The following is a 25866-nucleotide window of genomic DNA, read 5'->3' on the forward strand; positions in this document are numbered from 1 at the left end:
TTTGCGTACTCCCTACCTGCCAGCCTCAGGCCTTCAGTCAACTGTCATTTTTCAAATTTAGGAAACATGTATTTCCAGATATTGAACAGACTGGATGCACTGAGGTTCCAGCTTTGTCTCCATTCAACCCAAAACACCAATCTCTCACTGTCTCCTCTGTATCTCTCTCCTAGCATCATTCTGTGCATCTCTGTCTCTTCCTCCCTCCTTTATTTTGGGTTTTAACACCTATACTGAGACATGAAAGCACCCAGAGCCCCTAGGTCCCTACTCCTTTTATCAGGACACTACTGATTGCCTGAGTCAGAAATAGGTTGTCACATGCCCTCAGGGAACTTTCCTATTGGATCAAAGGCTCTTTGACAGCTCTGAATAGCAGTGCTAGGACATCTGTTCTGCACACCTTGCTCATCCTTTAGCTTAACCAGATTTGTGACCCTCAGGGGCTCCAAGGCATTGTGGGGTCCAGCATGCACACAGACACATGGCATTGGCCCTGGCTTTCCTAGACTGGGAAGAACCTCTCTATCCCCATCTAGTTTAGTTCATCTGGAACTTTCTAATCCTCAGAGCTGGAAGCTAAATAGAAAAGTTCATTAGGAAAACATAATATATTCCCTGGGAGCTTCTAGAAAGGCCTGACAACTGAGCCTAAGTGCTACTGACAAAAACAAACACTGCCCACTCTTCAGAAGGATCCCCAGAATTTCCTGAGGACTTAAAAAGGGTTTGTGTTTATTTTTCATAGTCGGAGACCTCACCAGGTAAGCAAAATATGGGAGACATTGAGAGAATCCAGAGCGGAGCCAAGAGAATGATTAAAGAGCTGAGAAATAGGACCTGCAAAAACAGGTTAATAGAATTGGAGGTAATTTCACTGCAGAAAAGAGAAGGCAAGAGGACTTAATTTTCAAGGATAGAAAGGGATATTTTGCAGATGATAGGGAGCAGCTGTTCTGTATTTCCACTGAAGTCAAGAAAAGGGCTTAACTTATAAGTAGGAGGGATTTAAGTGAGGTATTATCCAGGACTTTATGTTGGTAGAGGTGTGAGATGTAAGAATGCTTTGTGGAGTGAAAGGAGTCTCCTTCAAATATTTCAAATAATAGGATAGATACCTATCTGAATCCAGAAAGGGTCAGGTTAAAAGTAACCTTAGCTAAAGATAGTAAGGAAGAAGGTGACTTAGGGGAGGCAGAGCCAATATGGGAGAGGAAGGACAAGAATTCACTCAACATCTCCCCCAAGCTGCTCCACAGCCTTTTAAATAAGGAAGAGGGTGACTTCTCCAGCTTTCTATAGCTAAGCCAAAGTTCCTGGGATAACTGGATGGCGCTGTGAATAGAGTATTGAACTTAGATTCAGGAAGATCTGAATTCAAAAGCTACCTCAGACACTTATTACTGAGTGACCCTCAATGAGTCATTTGATCTTTGTCTTCCTCATCTATAAAAGGGGGATAATTATATCTCTACCATACAAAGCTGAATAAATGAAGTGGCATATGTAAAGTCTTCACAAATCTTAAAATGCTATATAAATTCTAGCTTTTATCTTATAATCCTCCTCTTGAGCCTAATGCTAGTCAGCCTCTTGCTCTTTGTTGCCTTCTCATGTGTCCAGAGAGAGCTGGAAGATCTCTCCCCAATAGAAAGTAGCCTCTTTGATGGCAGAGGTTCTTTCATACCTGTTGTATTCCCAACATTTATCCCAGCACCTGAAATATAGAATCTTATTTGCTAAATTGATTCCTATCTAATTACTCCCCTCCCCTCCTCTTACCAAAGAGCAAACTGGGTTTGTCTGCTTCTCAACCTTTCCTGACAAGTCACCAGCTCACAGATTTGGAAGGTAAATGTGCAGGCTTTGCATCTGCCAAAATCCTGGCTCCAGGTTCTGCTTTTTTCTGCTACAACTAAGGATTTCAAACTAAACCCTAAAGCCGTGTCTGGATTATCCCTCCCGGCAGAGCCAGGCTTTTGTAGGCAAAACACTGAACATAGAAACACAAACCAGGGCTTAGCAAATCTGGCAAGGGAGGGGCCACTTTGAACTGATTCTTAACATGTATACCCTACACACAGACCTTCCCTTGGGGTAGTGACTGTGCAGGGCAAGCAGTGGGAAAAAAAAAAATTTTACTGTTAGAGTCAGGGAAAGAAGGCTGTCATGGGACTGGGATGGACTGATTAATGAGTGCCATCAATACAATTCTCCATCAGTGATTCCAAGGCTCTCAAAGAGATGTGGTTACTTTCTTAATCTGCTATTGAATCCTAACCCTGATTTAAAAAGAGAATCCACTGGAACCAGGATCTGGGAATGAGGGCCAGATTCTTCCTCTTCGTGATTAGGAGAGTCCATTACTATCATCACTCTTCTGGAAGACAAAGGAAAAATACAACCAAAGAATACTAATCTTTCACCCAATACCATTAAGTTCTTTGCAATGTCAGATACTTGCAGAAGACAAGAAACATGAATAAATTTGGAGATTATAGGAACCATCTTCTCCAACCTCCTAATTTTAGGAAATTGTAACTGAGAGATTAAGTGACTTGACCACACCTGTTACCTGTGCAAGGAGTAATTGGCAGAACTGGGACTAAAACCAAAGTCCTTTGATTCCAAATCCAATATTATTTTTACTCTATCATATTCCATTACATATAGTCCAGGGCAGGGGTTCTTAACTTTTTATGTGCCTGCCCTTTGGCAGTCTGGTAAAGCTTATGGGCCACTTCAGAATATATTATTTTAAAAGCATAAAGTAAATATATGGTATTGCAAAAGAAATCAATTGTATTTAAATATAGGTTATCCATTTAAAAAAAATTTCATATACTTATTAAAATCTATCCAAGAAATCTTGGCAGACCTGAAGTTAAGAACTTCTGTTCTAAGGAGTCATTTAAAAAGGGTAGGGACCTTAGCTCCAAATTATAGCTCTTAAAAGATGGAGAGCCTAGAAGAACTTAAATGTATAGGACTTAGGACCTCTATAGAGATGAAATCTATCGAGAAGTGCATGCCAGATTGAAGGACGAGGTGAACATGGTGAAAGGAAATTTAATATGAGCTAGGGACCAAAAGAAACAACACTAATGTTAAGTCAGAATGCCACTTACTGCCCAAGACAATGTTGTCTAGTGTGTTGTCCTCGGGGAAATTTCTGGTTAGGTCAGGGCTCCTTGGCAGTTCTGGAATGGCAGCTATAGGGCATCTGTTCAGTACCTCCTATTCATCCTTCTGCTTAGCCACATCTGTGACCCTCAGGAGAACTGGAGCCTTCAAGGTTTCCATAAGGCAGAGAGAGAGAGAGAGAGGGGAGGGGGGAGGGAGAGAAACAGAGAGATAGAGAGAGAAAGAGAGAGAGAGAGACAGAGACAGAGACAGAGAGAGAGACAGAGAGACAGAGAGACAAAGACAGAGAGAGAGAGAGAAAGAGAGAGAGAGAGACAGAAAGAAACAGAGAAAGAGAGACAGAGAGAGACAGAGACAGAGACAGAGATACAGAGACAGAGACAGAGATACAAAGACAGAGACAGAGACTTTGTGCCAATATCCAGAATCATTGTGCTCATTTCCCCAACTCTGACACTTCCAGATTCTGGCAAAACATGAACATGAAGAATGCTAGAAGTCAGAATACTTAGATATTTGAATCTTGGTTCTGCCTCTTACTATCTGGATAATCTTGGGCAAGTTATTTTCCCTGAATGACTTTTGGTGTTCTCATTTATAAAATGAGAAAATTGAAGCAATTGGTTCTTAAGGTCCCTTTCAACTCTGTGCATTAAGATTCCAAGTTATCCCTACAAAATAGTTCCATTTGAGGGGAAGAGTTTATATTTAAGGGGGAAAAGACCAAGGGAAGGAATGATGATCATCTCTAAGTGCTTAGAAAAGCCATTATGACAAAGGGGGAATAACTATGTTCCATGTAGCTCCAACAGACAGAATTAGGCCAGTAGGTTGAAGTTTCAGAAAGGCAATTTGGGATTCAATAAGGAAGCAATTTCTAATAATTAAAACTACCTGAAAATGGGAAGGGGATGCCTTGGAAAGAACTGAACCCCCTGTCATGGGAAGTGTGCCAACAGTAGTTGAATGACCATCTTTCAGGGATGCTATTGGATTCATAGAGAGAATGTCTCCTACTCGGTCTCTCAGGCCAGGTTCAAACTGTGATTCATCAGTCTTCTTCTCTGTCTCCTTCCCTACCTAGATTCTAATGAATCCCAGGATTTCCTCTTCTGGGAGCTGGTTTACAAGATGTCAGAGGGATATTTGTTCAGAGACTTGTGGGAGAACATACTTTTGCAGTAAAAACAGAACAGCAGTGGTCTGAGCCCTTAGAATCTATGCCTGGTGACCTGATGTCACAAAGTCATTCACCCCTGCCAGCCCCTTATCATAGATGGGAGTGCTATGTGCATTTGGAGGACAAGTTCATCTCGTGTGGCATTTTGATGAAGTTAGTCCCGAACTTCCTCTGCCTTATTGATTCCAGATAAGATGTTCATCCTTTCAAAGACCACCTGACTGCGTTCTTAATCCCAGTGCCACAGACTCAGTCAATATGAAATGTTGCCAAGTCAAACACTAAACCAAGCTGTTTTATCAGGCAAAGAATTTGCCGTGGTGACATTCTTTTTATCTCTTCCTCCCAAGGTGTTTGTGACTTTGTAATCTTTGGAAAGGGAGGGAGAGATCAAGGTCACTACAAAAGTCCCATTTCTTCTACCCCCTATGGTATAGGACCTCCAGTTACAGCTGAAAAGTTCCATATTACTTAGTAGGTTACAAAAACCAAAAAGTACTCTCCCAATATCTACATGAGGCACCCAGAATGAAGGGCAGCAGTGTGAATGAGCCCACATTTTTGCCTATATTTTAAACAAGAAAGAAAGAAAGTAAATAGAATGTTTGAGGATGAAAAACTCCAGAATCTTGGGAGAAAACAATATATGGCACCATCCCTTCATACACACACACACACACACACACACACACACACACACCCCTCACTGATTGATTAGGGGGAACTGATTATTCAAACAATGGCCAGATATCCCATCTGGTGAATCATTCTCTGGATAGACATGCCAAAGACAAAAATTCAATAGCAAAAGCATTTAATTAAGACCTAAAACAACATCAATAACAAGAAAGGAAATTAAAAAAAAACATTTCCTATACTCATACACACAGGTACCATCTTCTGCAAATATAAAAGAGTTTTATTCTAATTGCCTTAATCTTTCCAACTTTCCAGCATAGCAGAAGAGCACAGTCCTTTTGCACTCACAGTCCAAGAGATAGCTGCTTTGTACATGATAAATTCTACTTGGAGGAGCCTTCCCAAAAATCCCCCTTGGACAAACTGAGAGGTGACAGTTTTCATCTTGGCTCTGAAGGCATCATCATGGTTCAGATAAGGCAGTGGGATTCATAATTACCAGCCCAGTTGATTGATTTTCACCTGTCTCCCCACCACCCTTGAGCCTACCCCACCCCTTCTCTGCCATAAGGCAGCCAGATATAACAATATATAGAACTCTGAGCCTTCAGTCATGAAGACCTGATCCAGTTTCAAACACTTACTATGTGACCCTAGACAAGTTACTTAATCTGTTACTTAAACACTGTGACTCAGTGTTTCCATCTGTAAAATGGGAATAAAAATAGCACCTATCTCCCAGTGTTGTTGTGAGGAACAAATGAGATGATATTTGTAAAGTGTCTGTCACATGGTAGTCTTATGCATTTGTCCCTTACAAACATGATTTGAAACTTAAACATCTGTTGTTTGTTTGCTTTTTTCTTTCTTGTGGGTTTTTTCCCTTTTGATCTGATTTTTCTTACACAGCATGATTAATATGAAAATATGTTTAGAAGAATTGCACACATTTAACCGTTATTAGATTGTTTGCTGTCTACGGGAGGGGTTAGGAGGAAGGGAAGGAGAAAAATTTGGAACACAAGGTTTTGCCGAGACGAATGTTAAACTATCTTTAAATGCATTTGGAAAAATAAAAAGCTATTACAAAAAAAAGAAACTTAAACATGTAAGAAGAGTTCATACTAATGCACAGCATGACAGATTTATGATACAGTTAAAGTCAGATAAGAGAAAAAATAGTAAGTAGAAGAGAAAAGACATAGAACAGGAGAACTTGCATAGAAGCCTTTTCTCATACTTTCATTTTAAGTTGTTGTTGAGTCCCGTCCAACTCTTCATGATCCCATTTGAGGTTTTCTTGGCAAAGATGCTGGAATGGTTTGCCATTTTCTTTACCAACTCATTTTACAGATGGGGAAACTGAGGCAAACAGGGTTAAGTCATAGCTAGTTTCTGAGGCCAGATATGAATTCAGATCTTATTGACTCCAAGGTCAGCATTCTATCCACTGTGCCACCTAGCTACTATATGTAACTTATTTAAGTCAGTCATATGCTATAGCTAGAGTGGAGCAGTAAATGTTTAACAACCAGCTTCCTCTCCCAAAAAAATTTATACAGTGGACACTTTTAAGTTACTGAGCATTATTAACATCTTCTTCATCACTTTAAGTCTAAACAATCAACAAAACAATAAATCAAGCCCTGATTTGTAACATTTGCCAAAATTTAACAATTAGCTGTTGCAAGCCAATAGGAGTTGGCTGAAACACACTCCTGATAATTTAAATACCACTTTCCTTTCACACTGAACCCTTCAAATTCTGCTACTTCCCAAAGCATCAATATAATACAAGGCAAAAAACTAAATGTCACTTGCTCAAGTGTACGTGTTGAAGATCTCCCAAGCCCAGAGCCTTTTCTGAGGAAATAGAATGAAAAGTCCATGTTCTCAAAGAGTTGATAGTCAAAGGATTGTAGTTTTTCCTGCAATCTGAAAGGCCTTTAGAGGCCATAGGAGTTAAATCTGGAAGGTATCTTAGAGAGTTTTTATTCCATCTCCTGTGTTTTGCAGATGAAGAAACCAAGGATGAGGGAAGTGAAGAAAGCTCAGGGAAGTAAGTAGGAGAGGCAAGATACAAGCCCAAATCTTATGACTCTGAATCCAGGCTCTTTTCATTCCACATCTAATGGGAAAGACCAAAACTCCCTTATGACTCAACTAATAAGAACTCACAGAAAGAAATATAAACTAGCACAAGTTAATATAGAGCAAACCGCGTACAAACAAGTTTGGGTGCCAGCCTGGCAAATCCCCATTGTGTCAAGCCCTTAGGCAGAATTTTCAGGGACTCCAGCCACTGCTGCTGCTTTCCCCAAATAAGAAATTATTATTTCCATTAGGCACTCAGAGAAATTCTGAGCTATGCATTTACAGCTGGCGGGGAAGAGAGGGAGAGGGAAAACCAGACATTTCTTTTGTCACTAAGGATTCCGAATTAGCTTATGGCAGTGTCTCAAACAGAAATCTTGTCTGACCCACACGAAAATGACACAGAAAAGGAAGAATCGGTCCCCAGAAGCATGCTTCTCCACAAAGCTACATGCCCCCAGAAAGTGAGGCAAAATTCAGGCATGGCAGAGTTGGCCAGCTCTTTGGTATATCCAGTCTGGTGCTCCATCTGAGCAGATGTTGCTGGCCTGGTCTTCCTGCAGTGGGGCATGGGATGGGGATGTAGGGCAGCTGAGGCCCTGGGCAGCCAGGTGCTCAACCTCCAACAATAGAATGGTCCCGAGAGCCCCTTTGAATCTTCCGCATCAATGTCCCTGGCAGCCACCCCTCACCACGGCAATAGCCAGATGTGATCAACTCCCTGAGTAGCACGTACTGCATTCGGAGTCACTGATCACTGGGCCATCTGCTAGCTGGCATTTCCCTCACCACAGGGGAGCTTCCTCACCACAGAGCAAACCTGGGGGTCTTGTGTTTGCCCATCAGGATTTCTCTGTGACATTTGACCAGAACAGAGAGGCAGGGGCAGGGTATCCTACTACTGTTGTTAGGATTATCTAAGTTCAAATCTGGCCTCAGATACTTAACACTTCCTAGCTGTGAGACACTGGGTAAGTCACTTAACCCCAACTGCCTCACCCAAATCAATTAATTAATTAAATTTTCGATGTTAATGACTGAGAGGCGCTATGAAATTGTTCCTCTCCAAGACAGTAGCTTTTTAACTTAAGATCCCTGATGGGATATTTAGAGTTATCCCAGTAATGACCCTTGAGTTATAATCACCTACTTCTGCTACAGTGAGATGACTATAGTAATAGGAATTTAGGTTAGACATTAAGAATCCTGATCCTGAAGCACTAAAAATGTTGCCTATGGGCCATTATGAAGTTTCCATCTTTAAAGAGGATAGGAAATTTTTTTCTAGGGATGTCTCTGCCTGAAGACTGGGCATAGGCTAAATTAACTCCTCCCATCTGGATAATTCTGTTACTAGGCCATTTTAGCTCTGATCTAGGATCCCAGACATTTCAGGGACCTTAGTTGTGAGGAAGGACTCCAAAGTCTGTAAAGTTGGACCATAATTAAAGAGGGAAAATGGTTTATCTGAAATAGGACACAGCAACAAGTACAAGCCCAATAAATACAATAAGGACATAAGCCCCAAGTCTGAAAGGCCTGAAAAGAAAGAAATCCAAAAAGTCTTTTATCTCAAGCACACAAAGCCCTTTGTGGTGATAACAAAGCTATGGCCACTGGGATGACCAATGTCCCTAATCAGAGGAGGACTAGGGAGCTCAGGACAGCTCAGGGCTGTCTAGCTGCACTGAAGCTATGGAAAGTAATGGGGTGGGCAATCTCACTCCATTACTTTTAATGGGCTTATGACTGTGCTTGGGAATGGTGCAGCTACACCCGTAGGAGCTAGGGAGTAGTTTCCACACATCATTCACATTATGGCCCAACAGCAGGAAAGTGGGCCCTTGGCAACCTTAGCCCAACTGGCTGCAGTAAGTCATACAACTTGAGAGAAGAGTTTGACGGGGCCCCAGCTCCAAACTGGTTGATGCTACATCAGAACATGGGAATTGGGTAGTACATGAATTTAGTTTCTTCTGAGACATGCTCCAATTGGAGCCTTCCTCTGTTTCTTTTACTCTTCATCTATACAAAGTGAGTCAGTATAGTATAGTGGAAAACTATCTTTAAGAAGTCAAGTATGTGAGGCTCATATCCAAATTTTGCCTCTAACCAGATGATTTGAGGACAAATCGAGGGGTGGATAGAGTGCTGGGCCCAGAGTCAAGAAGAACTGAGTTTAAAACTTACTAGTTGTATGTCACTAGCAAGAGACTTAGCCTCTATCTTCCTCAATTTCCTCAACTAAAAAATATTGATCATTGTAGCAACTACCTCCCAGAATGGTTTTGGGAATCAAATGAGACAATATATGTAAAAGCATTCATTATGATGTCTGGGACAAGTGTTTAATAAATGCTTATTCCTCCCATGAAGAGCTCAACCAACCCTGGTTGTAATGTTCCATTGCTCCCAATAATATTCAACTTTGTATTTTATTTATCTTTGTTTATTCCATGTTTTCTCATCAGATTAAATGTTCACTGAGGCCAAGTATGTAATACTTTAATATGTGTATCCCCAGGGTATATAGTACAGAGCAATGCTGCTCCCTCCTCTGTGGGTTCTCATCTTAAAACTTCCCCCAGTCTCCATTCGCCTGTCAGCTCCACTGCATTCCCATTCTGTCCTATAGACACACAGCGGGGCAAGTATCAGAGCTAGCTGGAAAGTGTTTTGACTTCTCATTTTTTTCCAAGGCAGAAGAAACTTTGGCCAAAGGGGAAATGGGATCATCAAGAATGAATAAATAAATAAATAAGTAAATAAAAATGAGCCTCCAATGAGCTTGAATTGCTGCCGTGCTGAGAGGTAACTGGCAGATACAATTTAATTATAAGATACAAAGTCATAATGGCATGTGTGTGAGACTTGAAGAGGATTTTCAGTAATAGGAGGACCACAGGGTTTCCTGCCTTCTCCTGTTGTGCCAAAACATTACTGAGTACTTTTCATCCATGTTAAGAGTTGGGTGGGAAGAAATGAGGGGAAGAGGGGGGAGGGAATTTCTAACTCTGTAGAGACCCACTGAGTCCCTGTCCAGGTTTCCCTTACCTCTCCTGCCCAGTAAAGAATGACTTAAATCCTTGGGAAGGTTCAGAAGCATTTGCAAAGCCAGACAAAGATCACTGAAGGAAAATGGAGGATATCTGTGTCTCCCATCAATACCACCCAGTCACTCACACATTTACTCATTCTTTCTGCTTGTGTAGAATTTCAAGGCATCGAGTGAACATAGTCTATACTGAGTGGCTACTCAAGTGTGAATGAGGCAGCTATGACCTTGTCTTTAGAGGAGACTGAGAAAAGAATCATATTTATCACCTGACCTGTTTCTCATACTCCTGCCTTCCCTTCAAAATGAGGAAAAGTCGCAGCATCTAGCTCAGCCAAAGGGTTTAACCTTTCCTCTCCCATCCACCAAACCCTGGCCCAACGAAAGTGTGTTGTGTTTTGTTTCCCTTTTCTTTGCCTACACCATCTCATAAGAGCTCCCCTCCCTGTTTTTGTCTCTTTGTTTAAGACTCCAGGGATCCATTTACAGAGGCCAAGGTTCCTATCGGTTGAATCTGATGATAGATTCTTTCAAGTCACATTGTGGTCCCCTTAGGACTCACTCAACTAATCCTCAGCCTTTAAGATTTTATTTGTACAATAAATGGATGACAAAATGGTTTGCTGGCACATAAGCAAATATCAGCACCATGGCCAGAGTAGGATGTGGCATGTGAGCTGACAACCTACCCAGCATACCTTCTTCCCTTCTTTATGCCTCTGTCTTGCTGCCATTCTTCAGGAGGCAGCTTTTTCCTTCTTTATCCCATTTTGCAGAGGTGGGCAGCAGATTCCTCTGGCCAGGTCTCTGAGCAGCATTCCTTACCACTATTCATAGCTCTGCCTTGGTCTCACTTATGTACTCACTTATGTACTCACACGGATATCTGTGTATGTTTCCTATTAATTCCTCCCCTGAAATATCTATTGCTCTTTTGTAGCTCTGTGTCCTACTTGTGAGGGCTCTTAGGGGGAGAACTAGTCACTTGGGTTGGTAAATGCTTGAGCCTCCTCATTGACCTCTGCTTTGGTTTTCAGAGGATGACACTAGGAGAGAGTAGCTTACTCTCAAAGCCTGTCCCCTTAGCCTCAAGTGAATATGTATATGAGCCCCCCCTGGACATTGTGCTTTACTCCAGGACACCTGTTCTAGTCGAGCTTCAAAGCAGTTGGAGAGCAGCCACAAACTTCCGACTTTCCCTTAGGAAAAATTTAAAAAACTTCATATCAAATAATCTCTCAAAAGTCAGAACCCTAAGAGGGCAACCAGGCTGATTGGGGAGGGGGTGGGTGTTAAAGATAAGAGAGAAGAAAAAAATCGATTGGTCTGTTTCCTCATCCTATTCTACTAGCGCCAGAACTATAATCCAAATCTTTTGATTCTCAAGCCAGGATTTTTTCCATTTTACTAGGCTATGCAGACTAGCTGTCAATAGCCCCTTGATTCTAGCCATCACATAACACTCTTTACATTAGTTACCTATCAGACACTCCATCATCAGAAATAACAACAAGCATCACAGGGCTAGCTTTGTGATCAAATTCACATTTTCCACAACCTTTCTTATGGCCCTGTCTTATTGGCCTTCACTGAACTCTAAGTTCCTGGAGTTCAACTCCAAAACAGAGTTGGAAGTTTATAGCACCCTCAGTTAGGTGATGAACTAAGACACAAAATGCTGGCCACACAGGTCTCCCCTCTTTGCTATCTATTAAAAGAGGAGACCATGTTAGATTTTAAAAATAATTTTGTTAGATAACTCAACAAGAAATAAAATGGGATAGGGAGAAGAGAAAGAAAGAGATCTGTCCTGATAGATGGAAACAGACTAGTTTACATAGCACAGATTCTGAAGCCTAAAATAAATATGAAGTTCAAAAATAAACTCAAATCCTTGCTCCATAAGTTCAAATCCAATTTCAGACTCTTACTATCTGTATGACTTTGAGCAAGTATCACTTAACTCTGTCCGCCTCAGTTTTCTCAACTGTATAATGGAGATAATAATGCAACAATAATTATTGTAAAGATCAAATGTGATAACATTTGTAAAGTGTTTTACATGATGCCTGTATGCCATATACATAAGAATGCTATATAAATGCTAGCTAGTGATTGTTGTTGTTCTAAGTCTTGGATAAGGTCACACATAAAAATAAGTAATGAATTGAGATTCAAACTCAGGTCTTTGCATATTCTTAAGTTTACTTTTTGTATTGTGTAAGTTATTATAGCAGTACATCTGTGTAAGCTTTCACATCTCTGTAAATTAAAAAAGGATAGGGCTGAGAATTCTAAACATTTCCACCAGCTTATGCCCAAAGACAAAAATTATCACCATCAATCCTTGAAAGAGAAAAGTTATCATTACTATCAATCCCTAAAAGACATAATTCAACAAATGTGTTTTGTGTAATCCATTGTTTTCAGAATGTAATTTAAGACCCCAGCTGTTAAGGTTTTCTCTTATAAAAATTTAATTGGTATGTAATAGCATAGTTAATTAAATACAAATCAATAGTTTAAAACAACTAATTGATACATAATAGGAATGGGAAAAAATAACTTTGTTCTAATATAATTAACTCAATATTAAATAAGCAATGAAAATGCAATTAGCTCTTTACAACAATGTAAAGTTTATAGTTCTTTAATAAACTTAAAATTAGCAAGCATGAGTTCCAAAAATTATCTAACAGGTATTATTAGCTATTAAATATTTATATCCCAGCCTAGAGGGACAGAGCCCATACATGGCAGGACTAATAAACTTTTACTTTACTTGTGTTCTGGTCACTTCAATACAGACGTTGGTCAGAAATGGTGAATCTTGTATAACTCATGGCTGTCATCATTGCTGGGATTACAAGTAATTAAGCTGTAAAAAGGAGTGAGCAGATTGAATAAGAAAAAATAGAGTTGGCAGTGATAAACTAAGAATTTTCCAATATTCTCTCTGGTCTCAGCTTTCAAAGAGACTTCAGCAGATTGATAGGAAAGAATAAAAACACTGACAAGGACCTCCCATTCAGCTGTGTTTGTTGGTACACTTTCCTTCCTATAAGCCTGTAAAATCATTAGAGAATATATTATTATTCCTATTTTATAGATGAGAAAACTGAGGATTATAGAAATGAAGTAACTGGAAGGAGCAATAAGCCCTCTGACCTCAACTTCTTCTTTTATAAAATGAGGGGACTAACTGGCCATTGTGGTCTCTTTCAGCTCACAATAAGAAATAAGAAAACTTGGGTTCCTTCCCATCCCTAACATAATAGATAAAATCATAGATCATTATAGCAATGTAAAACTTATGGTTCTTTAATGAAGTTAGAATTAGCAAACCTGAGCCTCCCCAAACCTTCAGTTTCAGTTTCCTCATCTGTAAAATGGGCAATTAAATCCAGTAATGTTTATTATTTACCTCTCAGGACCATTGTGAAGATCAAGTAAGAATGATGCATGAAAAGAATTTATAAATATAAAAAGCCATTACAAATAAGAATCATTATTATGTTAAAAGTACCCAAATCTTAACTTCATCCAAGAAAATGATAATAATGAGACATCATACCAAAATGTATGGGATGCAGCCAAAGCGGTAATAAGGGGAAATCTCATATCTCTAGAGGCCTATTTGTATAAAATAGAGAAAGAGAAGGTCAATGAATTGGGCTTGCAACTAAAAATGCTAGAAAAGGAACAAATTAAAAACCCCCAATCAAACACTAAACTTGAAATTCAAAAAATAAAAGGAGAGATCAATAAAATTGAAAGTAAAAAAACTATTGAATTGATTAATAAAACTAAGAGTTGGTTCTATGAAAAAACCAACAAAATAGACAAACCCTTGGTAAATCTGATTAAAAAAAGGAAAGAGGAAAATCAAATTGTTAGTCTTAAAAATGAAAAGGGAGAACTCACCACTAACGAAGAGGAAATTAGAGCAATAATTAGGAGTTACTTTGCCCAACTTTACGCCAATAAATTCGACAACTTAAATGAAATAGAAGAATACCTCCAAAAATATAGCTTACCTAAACTAACAGAGGAAGAAGTAAATATCCTAAACACTCCTATCTCAGAAAAAGAAATAGAACAAACTATCAATCAACTCCCTAAGAAAAAAACCCCAGGACCAGATGGATTTACATCTGAATTCTATCAAACATTTAAAGATCAATTAACTCCAATGCTAAATAAACTATTTGAAGAAGTAGGGATTGAAGGAGTCCTACCAAACTCCTTTTATGACACAGATATGGTACTGATACCTAAACCAGGTAGGCTGAAAACAGAGAAAGAAAATTATAGACCAATCTCCCTAATGAATATTGATGCTAAAATCTTAAATAAAATATTAGCAAAAAGATTACAGAAAATCATCCCCAGGATAATACACTATGACCAAGTAGGATTTATACCAGGAATGCAGGGCTGGTTCAATATTAGGAAAACTATTAACATAATTGACTATATCAACAACCAACCAAACAAAAACCATATGATCATTTCAATAGATGCAGAAAAAGCATTTGATAAAATCCAACAGCCATTCCTAATAAAAACACTTGAGAGCATAGGAATAAAAGGACTTTTCCTTAAAATAGTTAGGAGCATATATTTTAAACCTTCAGTAAGCATCATATGCAATGGGGAAAAACTGGAACCTTTCCCGTAAGATCTGGAGTGAAGCAAGGTTGCCCACTATCACCATTATTATTCAATATTGTATTAGAAACACTGGCCTCTGCAATAAGAGTCGAGAAAGAGATTAAAGGAATTAGAGTAGGCAATGAGGAAACCAAACTATCACTCTTTGCAGATGATATGATGGTATACCTAGAAAACCCCAGAGATTCTACTAAAAAGCTATTAGAAATAATTCATAATTTTAGCAAAGTAGCAGGATACAAAATAAATCCCCATAAATCCTCAGCATTCTTATACACCACCAACAAAATCCAAGAGCAAGAGATACAAAGAGAAATTCCATTCAAAATAACTGTTGATAGCATAAAATATTTGGGAATCTACCTACCAAAGGAAAGTCAGGAATTATATGAGCAAAATTACAAAAAAGTTTTCACACAAATAAAGTCAGACTTAAATAATTGAAAAATATTAAGTGCTCTTGGATAGGCCGAGCAAATATAATAAAGATGACAATACTCCCTAAACTAATCTATTTATTTAGTGCTATACCAATCAGACTTCCAAGAAAATATTTTAATGATTTAGAAAAAATAACAACAAAATTCATATGGAACAATAAAAAGTCGAGAATCTCAAGGGAATTAATGAAAAAAAAATCAAATGAAGGTGGTCTAGCTGTACCTGATCTAAAATTATATTATAAAGCAGCAGTCACCAAAACCATCTGGTATTGGCTTAGAAATAGATTAGTTGATCAGTGGAAAAGGTTAGGTTCACAAGACAGAATAGTCAACTATAGCAATCTAGTGTTTGACAAACCCAAAGATTCTAAATTTTGGGATAAGATTTCATTATTTGATAAAAACTGCTGGGATAACTGGAAATTAGTATGGCAGAAATTAGGCAAGGACCCACACTTAACACCACATACCAAGATAAGATCAAAATGGGTCCATGACCTAGGCATAAAGAACGAGATTATAAATAAATTAGAGGAACATAGGATAGTTTATCTCTCAGACTTGTGGAGGAGAAAGAAATTTGTGACCAAAGATGAACTAGAGACCATTACCAATCACAAAATAGAAAATTTTGATTATATCAAATTAAAAAGCCTTTGTACAAACAGAACGAATGCAAACAAGATTAGTAGGGAAGTAACTAACTGGGAAAACATCTTTACAATTAAAGGTTCTGATAAAGGCCTCATTTCCAAAATATATAGAGAACTGACTCAAATTTATAAAAAATCAAGCCATTCTCCAATTGATAAATGGTCAAAGGATATGAACAGACAATTTTCAGATGAAGAAATTGAAACTATTACCACTCACATGAAAGAATGTTCCAAATCACTATTGATCAGAGAAATGCAAATTAAGACAACTCTGAGATATCACTACACTCCTGTCAGATTGGCTAAGATGACAGGAAAAAACAATGATGAATGTTGGAGGGGATGCGGGAAAACGGGGACATTGATGCATTGTTGGTGGAGTTGTGAACGAATCCAGCCATTCTGGAGAGCGATCTGGAATTATGCCCAAAAAGTTATCAAACTGTGCATACCCTTTGATCCAACAGTGTTTCTATTGGGCTTATACCCCAAAGAGATACTAAAAAAGGGAAGGGGACCTGTATGTGCCAAAATGTTTGTAGCAGCCCTGTTTGTAGTGGCTAGAAACTGGAAAATGAATGGATGCCCATCAATTGGAGAATGGCTGGGTAAATTGTGGTATATGAATGTTATGGAATATTATTGCTCTGTAAGGAATGACCAGCAGGATGAATACAGAGAGGCTTGGAGAGACCTACATGGACTGATGCTAAGTGAGATGAGCAGAACCAGGAGATCATTATACACTTCGACAACGATATTGTATGAGGATGTATTCTGATGGAAGTGGATTTCTCTGACAAAGAGACTTAACTGAGTTTCATTGGAGAAATGATGGACAGAAACAGCTACACCCAAAGAAGGAATACTGGGAAATGAATGTGAACTATTTGCATTTTTGATTTTCTTCCCGAGTTATTTTTACCTTCTGAATCCAATTCTCCCTGTGCAACAAGAGAACTGTTTGGTTCTGCAAATATGTATTGTATCTAGGATATACTGCAACATGTTTAGCATATATAGGACTGCTTGCCATCCTGGGGGCGGGAGGAGGGAGGGAGGGGGAAAAAACGAAACATAAGTGATTGCAAGGGATAATGTCGTGTAGAAATTATCCTGGCATGGATTCTGTCAATGCGAAGTTATTATTAAATAAAAATAAAATTTATTATAAAAAAAAAAAAAAAAAAAAAAAGTACCCAAATCTTACTTATTCTCATTATCCTACCTCTTTTCTCCCTATACAATCCCCCAAGGAAACAAATCCTACTACAGACTCTTAGATATAAAGGAACCTCAGAAACCATTTAGTCTAGTCAACACCAGAAAAAAAAAAAACATGCCTTTAAATCATATCTCAAAGTGGTCATCTACCCAGTCTTTCCTTAAAGATTTCCAATGAAAGAAGATCTGCAAATCTGGTAGGCAATCTCATTCTACTTTTGGCTTGTTGTTCATGTCTTTTTTTAGCAGCTGAAGGGAGATAACTTATTGTCTCTTTTGCCTAACTTCTGGGAGTCACCCTTTCCAAGGTCTTAATTCTCATTGCCTAAATAGTTAGGTAAGACAATTAGGCAGTAGATAAAACCATGGACCTAAGAGTCAGAAAGACCTGGATTCAAATTTTGTCTCAGATACTTATTAATTATGTATCTCTCGGGCAAGTTACTTAACTTCCATCTCCCTTTGTTTCCTTATCTATAAAATGAGAATAATAACCCTGTTTTCCAGGCTTGTTATGAGGTTAAAATGAGGTATTTGTAAAACTTTAAGACTTACAAACTTTAAAGCATCATATAAATGCTAGGTATTGTTATAAATCAGGGGTTCTTAACATTTTGTGTGTGTGTGATGAGTTCTTTTGATAATCTAGTAAAATCTATGGACCCTTCTCACAATATGCAAGCCTCTGAAATATTGCAGATTTGTTCTAGACCACCATAATAAAGCAAATATTGCAATAAGGTGAGTCACATTAGTTGTTTGGTTTCCTGGTGCATATAAACATTATGGTTATATTACATTTTGTCTATTATGTGTGCAATATTACATCTAAAAATGTACATGCCTTAATTAAAAAATATTTTATTGATTTAAAAAAATGCTAACCATTATCTCAGCCTTTAGTTGTAATCTTTTTGCTGGTATAGGGTTTGCCTTAATCTTGACAGCTGCCAACTTATCAGAGTAGTAGTTGCTGAAGGTTGAGATGGCTGTGCCAATTTTTTAAAATGACAAAACAATCAAGTTTGCCTCATCAATTGACTCTTCCTTCCACTTGTAAAGTTATTAATTGGCCTAATTTTGATGTTGTTTTGACTCGGGAATAGGGAAATCCAAGGAGAGGAAGAGAGATGGCAATGCTCAGTCAGTGGAGCAGTCAACACACATAATTTTTAAATGACATTCTTCATCTTTTTTGGCCATGGTTTATGGTGCTTCAAAACAAACTCAATAATAACATCAAGATTGCTGATCACAGATCACCATAACTGATATAATAATAATGAAGGGATTTTAAATGATGCAAGAATTACCAAAATGTGACACAAATATATGTGAGCATATGCTGTTGGAAAAAATGGTGTCAGTACCCTTGCTTGATTCAGGGTTGCCGCAAACCTTAAATTTGTAAAATGAATGAATGCATAATCACAATATCTGTGAAGCACAATAAAGCAACGCACAATCAAACTAGGTATTATTTTTAAATTATCAAATAAAGTGCATAAGAGATTTCAAAGGAAAGCAATCATTTCAAAATACAGTTATCAAGATATTTTTTAAAACAAGTTTATGGACCACAGGGTTAAGAATTCCAGTCCTAAACATTCTTCCTTAACTATCTGAAATCCTTTGCTATATACTGCAGACCTTCAGAGAGGGTGTGATTTTGTCCTAGTGAATGGGGACAGAAGACCAGTTCTCTCCTGGCTATCTGAGGAGTGCTATGGGACCCTGAGCTTTGCCACTTCTGAAACTAATTTCCACCTTCTTAGACTTCCTTATCACTAATTTTTTTTAAAGAATCCTCAGTTGTGGCTAATGTGTCAATATTTGTTTAGTACTAAAGGGCAATTACACTATTTAATTCTCAATTAACAGAGGCCACTCTAGGTTTCCCCAGTGAAGAAGACAACACTATGTACTTGCATGTTTGTGTCAGATGTGCTATGAATAAAAATAGTCTGGTTCTTCCTTCCATTTACAAGCAGATGCTTCAGTTCATCTGAGATTGATGAGGATCAATAATATTTTATTTCTTATTCAATAGATATTCCAAGACCGTGTTCACTTCCAATAACTTTGAGTTTGGTTAGGAAAGGGTAAGGTTTCAGAGTAACTTTTATAGAGCACTGATGGGAACAACCTGTAAGAAATGGTGCTTCATAAAGGGACATAAAGGGAAGTTCAGGAGCGCAGAAAGGGAAGGAGGATAAGGAGAGCTAGTTATGAGGAAGATTGTAAGGACATTATAGTCATCTTCACTGAATGTGAAGAGTGACCGGCTCCTTGAGATAGAATGCCAAAGCCAAAATCTTTATGGCACCTAGGTTCCAGAAAAATGTTCCTTTGGGTATGCACAAATATCGCCAACTAGGCTTTCCTTCCATTGGCTGCCATGTTTATCTCACTGGTGACTCAGCTCTGAGAGCCAACTATGAGAGGCGTGTTAGTATCACAGGAATTGAAGAGACTTTGGAGAATATTTAGTCCAATTCTCTCATTTTACAATAAGAGACTGAATGTGGATCACAGCATGGTATTTTCACTTTTTGTTGATGTTGTTTGCTTGTTTTTTTTCTTGCTTTTTTTCCCTTTTTGATCTGATTTTTCTTGTGCAGTGTGGTATGTTTGAAAAGTATGTTTGGAAGAGTTGCACATGTTTAACTTATATTGGATTGCTTGTTGTCTAGGGGAGGGGGCAGAGAAAGGGAGGGAGAAAAGTTTGGAGCACAGGGTTTTGCAGGGGCAAATGTCGAAGGTTATCTTTGCATGTATTTTAAAAATAAAAGGCTATTATTAAAACTTTCAAAAATAAGAAACCCTATTAAATTTTTCAAAAAAAAACAAGAAACCTGAAGTTTGGAGAAGTTAAGTTTCTTGCCCAAGGTCACACAGATAGTTAATGAAATCAGAACTTGAACTCAGACCCTTTGATTTAATTCAAGCACTGCCTTTAAAGAGTCCTGCCCTTTGTCTGAAAGAAAATTGAACTGAGTGTCAGAAGATTTAGATTCTAATCTTAGTGTTGTTCCTAACTGATAGTGTGACCTTGATAGCATACTTTAACTTCTCATCTGCACATCTCATTAACTTCTCACTAACACATCTGCAAAATGGAATTATTGATACTTGTCGTTATAATCTTGCAGGGCCATGAGGCTGAGATAACTTTGAAATGTGTAACTGCAAATGTGAGGTAGGATGGCTATACTGGTATTATTATGGATTTTTCCTAAGAATAATGAAATCTTAATCCTGCAACTAATCTGCGACCTTCCCTCATCCCCAGGAGACAAGCAGAAAGCAGGAATTGGTATGATACCTTGGGTTGCAAAAAGCATTCCTATGTATGCAAATCTCCCTTACCTTCAGATATTATGGTCTAGTGGCATAGGTAGAATTTGAGTTTTAAAGCCCTGGATTTGAATTCTTCTTCCAATTAGCTATGTTACTTTGAACAAGTCATAATTAGTCTATTTCCCCATCTATAAAAAGGAGATGATTATGTCTGCAATACCTACTTCATGGGCTAGCTATAAAATACAAATGAAAAAATTTATGTAAAGTGATTTTGCATTTTAAAGGCTTATATAAATGGCAACAATTATTACCAATTCAGTTGTCTCATCCTATTGTTTGAAAATTGTTTTAACTGAAATCTTTTGCTGCACATTTCTTCTCATTTTGCCCCTTGTGGAGCAAAGATAGAAATGGGGAAATGATAGCCATTACTCTCCCTTTTGAGCCTATGAGTTGTTCAGTCAGCCCTTAGCCTTCTCTTCTCCTGAATAAACAATATCCAACCAGTTAAATTGATATTTCCCAAACCTCAAGTCTCTTTTCAATTATTACTATCTCCCATTTCACTACATCTCCCATTTCACCTTTTATAAACTATAGTTATTGTGTTCTCTTCTTTTACCTGAAGTCAGTATTACTCTCACAGTCATCCTCCCCTCTATTTATTTGATGTGTCTAGTAGGTTTTGATACTATAATAACTCAATTCAGAAGACTTCAACCCAAAGACCTATTCTACTGGACCATCCCTTTCCTTTTGGGTTCTAAAATGAGAAATCTCTGGGTTTGCCTTGGTAACTGATTCTATGATCATGTCTCCTGACATGTTTGAGACTGGTTTACTGGCTTCTATTAGACATAAAAACAAAAGCCTGCTTCTTCTTGTACCCCCAACAACCCCACATACACACATCCTTATCATTTTCAGCATCCACTTCCTCTCAAGTAGTAGTGGTTTGAGGATTTTTTTCCTCCAATTTCTCCTATCAATATCTTTTTCAAATGTAATTCTTTGAATGTTGTCTCCTTCATTAGACTGTGAATTCCTTGAGGGTAAAGACTGGGTTGTTTGGTTGGTTTGGGTTGTTTTTCCTTTCTTTGTATCCCCAGTCCTTAGTCCAGTGCCTCGTACTGGGAAAATGCTTGTGGAGTTCACTTGTCCCCAGGTGAATCTCATTTACTTTTCCCTTTTTATAGGAAGAATGCTAGACTGGAAATAAGAAGGTTCTGGTCTTAACTCTATCACTAACTTGCTGTGTGACTATGGACATGCTTCCTCATCAGTAAAATGATTGAGCTAAACTAAATGATCTCTAAAGTTCCCTCCTGCGCCAGGTTCAAATGTTCTATGAGTCTGCTTGATCAGGGTCTTTGCTAGCATCCTCAGATTCTTGGCAGTTTTTCTGACCTTTCCTCCATCACACAGACAAAATTCTTTAATGTGTGATTTGGGACCCCCAATTTAGCTCTATATGTAGAAATATGACAATGGAAGCTGGTTCATCCTTACATCACTAATCCTCCAGCCTTCTCATTCTCTCAAGTATCTCATAGACCCAAAATAACATCTCAGCATACACTCAAGAAGAAAACCCTCTCATTTAGCGGCTTTCCACAGTCTGCTTATTAGAGCCCGGTAATGTAGCCGCCTAAATAATTAAGACTAACTCACACATGTCAAATTCAATGAGCCACATACATTGAAAAATTGCCGCATCCCCAATTTCTTTTATTAATCAGGTTTTTAAAATTTCTTTTCTTGCTAATTTGCAAAAATCAGATGTTGTCAGCGAGTCTCCTGGTTACAATGATAGTTTGTAATATCTTTCCTAGTGTGCTCAGCCCTTGACAGGCAAAACGAAGCAAAGTAGATACCAGAATCCATGTCACTGCATGGTCAGCTTCATGAGGGCAAGGACCAAGTCTTATGTAATCTTTGTCACACCTCCAATGGGTATCCAGCATTGAAGCCTATACCCAATAGGAGCTCAATAAATGTTTGGAGGTTTTAATTAAATTACCCAGTGGAATGGCATGTTTATAAACAAGAAGTGTTGTAGAATAGACATGACCTTGGATTTAAAACCCAAAGAACTGAATCTGAATCCTAACTCAGATTACCTGTTACCTGTGGTAACCATGGGTAAATCACTTCTCTCTGAAAAACATCAGGTTTCTCATCCATACAGAGAAAGTAAGCCTTGTCAACAATAAAACACTACAGTCAGTGAGCCAATCAACAAGCAATGACTTTGTGTTAGACACAAAGGGGGACAGTTATAAAGACAAAATTATAAGGCAGTAGAGTCCCAGAACAGAATCACAGAATAAAGTCAGTTATAAAGTCCTAGTGCAGATTTTCACAGCTATTAGGTGTGGGCTCTTAGATCATCCCAAGCTCTAATTTTCTATTTATTCCCCCTCCCAAAAAATATTCCCTGGGAAATTGATTCCTCCTTTCTCTTCCTTGAAGCTGTGTTATATTACTTCAAGACCAGAGGATAAACTAAGTCCAGTCTCAAAAGCATTCCAGGATCTCTTGCCCATCTTGCCAATCTTTCATTTCCTCCCTCCCTTCACTCTGATGAGCTCTCTGTGTCTTTCTGTCTCTCTATGTCTCTGTCTCTCTGCCTCTGTCTCTGTCTCTCTGTCTCTGTTTCTCTCTATCTCTGTATTTGTCTCTCTGTGTGTCTCTTTCTGCCTCTGTCTCTCTATTTCTCTGTCTTTCTTTCCTCTCTGTCTCTGTTTCTCTCTCTCCCTCTCCCTTTCTTTAATTAGAAGACATTAGAGATGTGCTTTAAGATGATCATAAAAATCCAATGAAAAATATAATAGACGTTGTCAGCAATTGTATCATTCCAGTGACAAACAATGCATATGCAATCATGATGGAATAGTTAACTATGCTCATTGTCAGGGTGTTCAGGCCTTCATTGCAGTCTCTGTTGAGAGGCTATTGTTCCACTAAAACTCTGTGTCGCTTATACTTCCGCTTGCCCCTTCTAGGCAGTCTGGATTCTTGCTTCTTGAAGATGATGTTAGAAAGAATCCACAAATATAGTAAGTAAACATCAAAGGGGCTTTGATCCAGGCAGCCCTACACAGCACAGGATCCCCTAAAGAAAGGGCCAAGGCCTTGGATGAGAGAACTTAACATCGCCAATTTGGGCGTCTGAGAAGGAGGTTTGTTTGAAGTGAGAGCGTGTTGGCTGTGCCTTCAGATGCGTCAATGTGCAGGAAAAAAAGAAAGCAAGACGTGAGTGCCTTTAGAAAAGGCACACTTAGATCTGCTTCTCTGCTCTTTACTGATAGTCAATAAGCCCCTTTAAAGAATCAAAAGATCAAAGCTAGTGACCCCCCCGGGCCATGGTATCCTGCCATTGCAAGCCCTGCATTTCCTTTCTCTGGGGCAAGAGCCCCCAAGTTTGATTTAGCTGTCTGTCACGGGCCCTGCTCTCCCTTTCATCCCGCTTCGGTTGGAGTGAGGGCCTGGTGGGGAGGAGGCTCCAGCAGGTGCCCACCCTGACCATGGTTTAAGACTGAAATTCAGACCAAATCAAGATCAGGTCTTGAGGAGGAAACAGCTGGGGCTCAGCATTCAGTACTTTTTTCCTTCTTCTTAGAGAACTATTTAGGGAGCAGCTGGATACCCAGAGAAGTCTGGGAGAAAGCTGGAAAAAGGTGGAAAAGTGAGACTGCCTGGTGGCTTCTTACTGGAAAGAGCAGTGGACTTGAGACTAAGATCAAGTCTCAGGTCTCATATTTACTAATTATGTAATCTTGGCTAAACCACCTCTGAAGGTCTCTTTCCTCACCTGGGAAAGGGAGATAATCACACTTGGGCTATGTACCTCACAGAATTCTTGTGAGGAAAGCATACTCCAGAGAAAGCTGTGACATTCTATAGAAGTAGCAGAAGGTGTAAAACTGTTGTTCCATATCCTGGTTATTTGAGCTAGTTTCAGAGCTAAGGACAGGAGGTGATTTCTGGTGATTAAAGCAGTGTCACCTCTATCCTTGGCTACAGACCAAGGTGGGTGGTACCATCATGAAGAGGCTTTTCTAGAGGCAATTGTAAGATATGGCGAATAAAAAGATAAACTTAGAGTTAAGAAGACCCGAGTTCAAATTATGCCTCAAGCATTTACCCACTGTGTGCTCTAAACATAACTCAGTCTCATCTGTAAAATAGAGATAACAATTGCATCTATGGTATTTCACAAGATTGTTATGGAAATCAAATAATCTAAGTGAAATGTTTTGCAAACCTTCAAGTACTACATAAATATTGTTGTTCAGTTGTTTCAATCATGTCTAACTCTTCATGACCCTATTTGGAATTTCTTGGCAAAGATACCGGAGTGGTTAACCATTTTCTTCTCCAGCTCATTTTATATTTTATAGATGAGGAAATTGAGGCAAACAGGATTAAGTGACATGCCCATAGTCACACAACTAATAAGTATCTGGGGTCAGATTTGAACTCAGAAAGATGAGTCACTCTCACTCCCTCATTCTACTGATCCACCTACTTTCCAACATAAACCTTAGTTATTAATTATTTTTTAAAACATGCTAGTTTACATCATAGTGCACATCAAATTGATATAACACTGGCCACTTTGTGCTGCTTATCTTTTTAAAAATCTCTGTCAAATCTCCCTAATTAGATTGTGAGCCTCTACAGGGCAAGAAGTCTGTCTTATACCCTCAGTTTTTCAATACATGTTGGTGACAATGACTAATTATGTGTGCTGTGAACTATGCAATGTCCAGAATTTTCCCCAGTCCTTAAAGCTTTCCCCCAAATGTACCAATTGTAGTCTTTTTGCATTCGCACCTTTGTGTCTCTAATGCAGATCCTTTTCCCCACATTGATGTCAAACTCCTGCCCACATCTGAAAAAAATCTGCTAACCTCTGAGTTTACATTACTGAGTTCCTTCTCTGAGTCTGGTCATGATCACCTACTAAGTGAATAGTTGTTGATAGAACTCTGGATTTTGCTTTGTTAATGCCTAGTTGCCTTCTGGGGAATAACTTTAAAGGGATTCAGAGAATATAGAAGTGGTTATCCTCTAAAAGTCATATTCCCTCTGGAGACTTCTTCCTGAAGTATCTGAGAAAAGAAGTCTTACCCCAACTAGTCTGGTAGGGCCTCCTTGCCCCCTCCCAATATATATCTCAGTTCCCAAAAATAAGGTTTTAACATTTCTCATTTTTGACTCATCCTATCATGTGCTTCCTTCCAGAACTTGGACTCCAGAAGAGAGGATGCTGTCTGGTGCTGGGGTATATGTCCAAGGAAAAGTTCCGGAGGATGAATGAAGGTCAGTGAAGACTTAACTGTCCCCTGAGAGAGTCATTGGGAGGGAAATGATTATGTTCCAGAAATAATGAATGACTGACCATGGGCAAATTACATAACCTTTCTGAGCCTTCATTTCATCTGTAAA

General features: G+C 38.7%; 1 protein-coding gene across 2 annotated transcripts in view; it reads left to right on the forward strand.

The window, feature by feature from the left end:
* The window catches only part of KIRREL3 (kirre like nephrin family adhesion molecule 3), a 771808-nt gene that overhangs the window by 552011 nt on the left and 193931 nt on the right, over nt 1–25866 (forward strand). For both annotated transcript variants that reach the window (XM_051986700.1, XM_051986702.1), the window contains exon 3: nt 25663–25740. In XM_051986700.1, the coding sequence (XP_051842660.1) occupies nt 25663–25740 (78 nt within the window). The remainder of the gene's footprint in view (nt 1–25662; nt 25741–25866) is intronic.

The sequence above is a fragment of the Antechinus flavipes genome, chromosome 3, assembly GCF_016432865.1.
Source record: "Antechinus flavipes isolate AdamAnt ecotype Samford, QLD, Australia chromosome 3, AdamAnt_v2, whole genome shotgun sequence".
NCBI lineage: Eukaryota > Metazoa > Chordata > Mammalia > Dasyuromorphia > Dasyuridae > Antechinus > Antechinus flavipes.